At 47.0% G+C, this 5,437-nt stretch overlaps 1 protein-coding gene across 1 annotated transcript; it reads right to left on the bottom strand.

Annotated features, from left to right (window-relative positions):
• Nucleotides 1-379: 379 nt before the first annotated feature.
• SPP1 (secreted phosphoprotein 1) lies at nucleotides 380-4,892 on the bottom strand. The gene is made up of 7 exons (XM_009970430.3): nucleotides 4,754-4,892; nucleotides 3,425-3,491; nucleotides 3,275-3,325; nucleotides 2,282-2,383; nucleotides 2,085-2,129; nucleotides 1,573-1,818; nucleotides 380-1,107 (listed from the first exon to the last, which is right to left on the bottom strand). The coding sequence occupies exons 2-7, from the start codon at nucleotides 3,476-3,478 to the stop codon at nucleotides 703-705; spliced, it is 903 nt and encodes a 300-aa protein (XP_009968732.2). The 5' UTR covers nucleotides 3,479-3,491; nucleotides 4,754-4,892; the 3' UTR covers nucleotides 380-702.
• Between the last annotated feature and the right edge of the window lie 545 nt (nucleotides 4,893-5,437).

The following is a 5,437-nucleotide window of genomic DNA, read 5'->3' as shown; positions in this document are numbered from 1 at the left end:
GCCCGGGGTCCGGAGGGAGATGGAGCTGCCCGGCGGCCGCGGCCTCCTTCCCTCCCCACCCCGTGAGCTCAGAGAGGGGCGCGGCCGGGGGGGTGGCCGCTATGGCCGCACGCCTCCTTCCCTCTCCGCCCTGAGCCGTGAGGCGGGAAACCCTGAGGCGCCTCTGTGGTAGCGGTGCGGGGGCCGGCGCCGGGTATTTCAGGCCATTTCGCCTCTCACCCTCGGTAAAAGCAGAAAGAGGCCCCGCGGAGAGGTTTTACCCACTTAATAAATCTCTATTTCACGCAGTTTTAAGAAGGAGAGGTATTAAAGCTCCTCGTGCAGCCCGAAAGCTTCCCCCCACCCCCTCTTGCCCCAACAGTCACGCAGCCTGCAGGCACAGGGTTTTGTGGTTTTATTTCAATCCAGTTACAGCAAAAATACAGGCTGGCAGTACAGAGAGCAGTGTGCCAGGGAGGTAACGCTCGCTCCATCGCTCCTGTGGCGTGGGTCTGGCTAGCCTGTGAGGCCGGCGGTGGCGTGCGGTGCGGGGGGCTGGCGCTGCTGGCGGCTGAGGGGAGACCACTGGGTAAAGAAGGTGCCCCAAACCCCCAAAGTCACCACGCGCTCTACGTTAGCAGTTACCCGAAATGAAGCTACTCCCCCTCCTACACCCCTTATTTAGGAATCGAAACAGAAGGGGAACATTGTGTTTGTCTCCCTTTAAAGGGTGACTTCGTTATTTTCGATGCTGTGATGATCTTGTGCATCCTCAGCGCTCTCCAGCGTTTGATTGCTGTTATCATCGCGGCTCTCAGCTGATACGTGGGCCTGGCTCTCCCTGCTTTCCATGCTCTGGCGGCTATCCCCTCTGGCACCAGCCTTGCTATCATCTCCTGCCTCATGGCTATCAAATTTTTGCCGGCTGTCATTTTCCATGCTCTGGTCACGCTGCTTGCTGTCCAGCTCGCTGCTGTCCTGCCCATGGCTCTTGTCAGCCCATTCCCCACTGATGGCATGCTTCCCCAGGGAGCGGCGGGCAGCGAGATGCTCCTGGGAGAACCCTGCTTGCTGGCTGTCCGCATCCAGGGCGCTCTCATCCTCCGTGGTGGCATCATACTCAATGAGCTGTGGTAGAGATCAAAACAAGAATGCCATTGTCACTCCTGAGGAGCTGCTCTGTCAAGAGGTGCTGCTGTACTGCATCTGGCTGTGGGGACACCTGAAGCCTGAGAGATACATCTCTGCCTGGAGACACTGTGGTCTTTTATGGGGTTACGTGAACCTTTCACATTACAAGAAACTCAGGTTTGATCCTGGCCTCAGATTTCATGTGTGCAAGTACATCATGCGTGTACAAATTGCAGCACTGTGTAGCTTACAGCAGCAGGCTACACTCCTGCCTCAGCACATCGGCAGCCATCAACACCACCTGATTTGGGGTCTCCAGAAAAAGAAGATACATTTCTTCACTTACACCTACTTTCCCCTCACCAATCCTTTTCAAAACTGACACCTCTAAAATAACACGTCCATTTTCAACTTCACAACCCTTTTCCAAACACCAGGGTACTGCTCTTCAGTGCTGTTTACCTGTTTTGCAGCCTTGCGGAGTTTGCTAGACTTCACCACTGTGGCTTTTGCCCTCACCCTGTAGGCCACGCTGTCACCTCTGCCGGCGTTGTCTCCCCGGGTGAATGGAGGGAAGGGTACTGTTACTGGAATGTCTGTGGGAAAACTTGTGACAACCTCATCAGATTCATCCGTGTCATTGGAATCGTTATCATCGTCGTCATCATCCACATCTTCATGGCTCTTGCTTGGCATATCAGGAAGGTGCTGGAAAACATTTATTATGCATCAGGCAAATGAACATACATGTGAGGTGTGCAGACTGGTATCTGTCCTGCTCACCCAGAGCTTATACACTGTTGAGGAGCTACGTGCATGAGTTGCTCTGAATTCAACTCACCCTACCTGAAGCTTTGTTTTATTTAAGGAGAGATGTTACCACAAGAACCGCATTTGGCTGAGGAAAATGAGTGCTGCTACACACTGGCTGCCCTGCTGCACTCAACTGACATTTTGCTGTTCAAAACACTTACCGGTTGCACTGGGACATCCACGCTTTCTTCTGAAGAGTAAAGAGTCTGAAAACAACATAAAACTCACTGTTAGCACACAAAGGCGTATACAGTAGAGCTGATCAGCATGATGACTATTCTTTAAGCACTTAATCCTAACTTGCAAATCTTGGCATTGAAAGGTGCTCTGCTTTCTCTTCCAGTTAAGCTTCCTGTACCTGCTGAGGTGATGCCAGGTCATTCTGTGGATGCTGCAGACTCTCCCAAGACCGAGAATTCATGTGGTGGTGATATCTGTGTGAGTGATGGCCCCTGGGGTCCTTCAAGAGAAAAATACAAGTGGTTTTAATCCACGAAGGAGCACACAGGAGCAGGCAAAGCTGCCTGCATCACAACCTCTTTTTCCAGGCAGATGTGGCATCTGCAATACATACTCCCTTTGTACAGCATGTGTCCTCAGCAATTCATTGCACTAGGAAGAGGACTGAGAACAAGCCATGATCCCAGATGAACATTATAGCCAAACAATATAATACAGAAGATGTGCCTCTCCCACTGGCAGAGCCTGGGGAATTCCAGATCACTTTCTCCAACTTGTTTCTGTTGAGTGAAATTTGGAGTTCTATCTAACCACCATCATTTCTGCTAATTCTCAGGTCCTTTTACCAAGAGAGATTTATCTCCCACATCATGAAAACTAAACTAAATGCATAAGCTGATTCTCAGAGCAAAGAATTGATTTTACATGGGTAGTAGCTGGCTATGGAGTATAAATCAAATAGCTAAAAACAAGACATACAATTCACTCTCACCACTCCAAAAAATCACAGGAATTGGATTAAAGTGCTCTTCCAACACCAAATATTGTCATCTGATCAACACTAATTGATGTGGGTTATAGTAGTTGTGTCATGCTACAGTCCTTTTATCTTTTCTAACTGACAGCTTACACATTTTTCATTTAGAAAAAAGGTTTCCAGTGCTAGTCCAGAGATAGAACTAACAGAAGTCCACAACCAGGATGCCCAACAAGGCAAAAGTCTCCTGACATCAGTGGCTCTCTGCTTTGGCTACCTGAGAAACTGGCTCATAACAGCCAAGTGAAGACATGTTCTGCAAGCAGCTACAATCATAAAACAAGTATCAGACAATGCGTATTAGAGGAAAAAAAAATATTAAGGAAAATTAATAGAAAGACAAAAGGAGCTTACATATTTTTCTTCGGAGCTGGCAGAAAAGGCATGCTGCTTGGATTTACTCACCTTGAAGGGAAAAAAGAGAAGAAGCATTTGTCAGTATTAATTTCTCACTCGTGTGAAAATATGCAAGGGATTGCTGATACGCGTTTGTGATTTACTTACTGGCCATGCATCAGTGATGCTGATAAGGCATAAACAGAGAACTGCCAGCTTCATAGTGATGTTTTACCTAGAAAATATTTTGGAACAGTGAGTCATCAAGGTAAGATACCACAAACATCCCAAAGGCTTTTTCTTTCTCCTGGAGCACTTTGCTCTGACAAGACCAAATCTCTGCTAAGGATTCAAGCTGCCCATGCCAATCTTTTTCCTCTGTCCTCCATCACCACCCCACACCCAGCTGGTTTTGTAGTGACTTGGCAACTCAAAGTACCTTAAAACAAGGTACTAAGAAGTGCTGAGCAGTGGTGAGAGTAGCTACACTGAGAAGGTGAGCAGACTTCTGTTGTCTACTTACTTGCACTGGCAGAGGAAAAGCTTTGTGAAAAACAGTGTGCTATAAAGATCAGCTTTGGTTCATCTTCGTTCATTTAACACCATTTTGTCAGAAGAGGCAGGACAAGACAAACTCAGCTTGGCTTATCTTTTCAGTTATTTTAAAACTAGCTTTCAGGGTTTTTAACTGGAGTTCCTGTGAGTAAGCTCAGTTTATATGAACATAAACTGCTTTTATTGCTAGACCTTTATTTCCCCCTCCAGAAGTTTGAACAGAGTAACTTGTGTTTCCAAGTAAGAGATGAACTGAACTACCTGCTCACACTGCAGTTTTAGCAGTTTAATAACTGTGTGATTCCTGCTGAAATTAAGGAGAGTGCTGAACTACAGTGAATTCTGGTGCTGACAGACCAATTCCCAGGGTAAGGAACATCCCTGAGAAATTAAACTGATTTACTGATGAACAAGAGGCTTTTAAAATTTTAGTAAATCATAGCAGGAAATAAAGGCTACTAAGGGCACATTTAAAATACATTAGTAAGGCTGGCCCTGAGACAGGACACTCTAATAGGGGTACTGCAATTTCAGGAGTTGCACTGAGAAGGGTGTGTGTCCCATCCCTCAGTAGTGTGCAGCACAAACTGCAAGCCTGCTGAGAGAAGCAGGGACACTGCCAGGCAGTGGCTACACGAGGGAGGAAGCTTTCTGTGTTGGAGTACCAGCTTTGAGTTTCCAGCACTTGATTCAGTGGCAGGGTTTTCAGTAACCTCTACCTGACACCTATCAGCACACAGGTTTAAAATTCCGGTTACGCATAATACCTTGCATCACTAAAGCAACCTTGTTCTTGTAAAAGCACACTTTTTTTTCCACAGGGAAGCATCAAGCATCCCTGTCCAGTGAAGCAGTTTTCAAAGATCTCCTGCCCAACGCTTTCTTGACTAAAGATGCAGACAGAATGGCACATGTCAGGGAAAAAAAAAGCAGAAAAATTACCTTTTTGGTGCTGGAGGAGTTGGCTGCGACAAGAGCGCTCTTAGTGATCCCAGCAGCAGCTCCAGCCAGTTGGGTCTCAGCAGCTCTGACTTTCTCCCCTCGTCCCCTGACTGCCTGACATCTCCGATCTCGGGGTATTTAAACCCTGTCCCAGGCACAGCCACCAATCCCCGTGTGGCGGAAAAAAGATGAGGTCATGAGGCTCCTGGCCACTGTCCTGCCCACATTCTCCTACACTTCCTCTTTGGCTTTGTGGCTTTTGAAGCAAACAAAAGCTACTCTATGGTTAAAACATTACTTATGGGCAAGATCATTAACCAGCAGGTCTGTTGAATGCACAGCATTTGGTATCGTGTAGGAGGACTTCAGGGCATGTACGTCCTCCTTTTGTGAAAAGACAGAGCCCAGTTTCCCAGAAACCTTTCATGCCCTGTTCTGTAGGGGGTAGGAATGTGTAATGTGTGCAGGAAGAAAGAGATCTGAACATAAAACTCCCCCAAAAGTTGTTAATGCTTTCACAAAGTTATAGATTTGCTCTCCAGGGTGTACATGTTGCGATGTGAATTACAAAGACCAGGTGCAGAATACAGCCTCTTGCCTTTCTGGTCTGATCTGGGTCAAAAAAAAAAAAAAAAAAAAAAAAATTAGCGTGTCTCAATAGGCATTCTGCATCCAGAAGCTTGA

This window comes from Tyto alba, unplaced genomic scaffold (assembly GCF_018691265.1).
Source record: "Tyto alba isolate M040663 unplaced genomic scaffold, T.alba_DEE_v4.0 Super-Scaffold_23, whole genome shotgun sequence".
Classification (NCBI taxonomy): domain Eukaryota; kingdom Metazoa; phylum Chordata; class Aves; order Strigiformes; family Tytonidae; genus Tyto; species Tyto alba.
The sequence above is the reverse complement of the archived record's forward strand: the minus strand, read 5'-3'. Positions and strand labels throughout refer to the sequence as shown.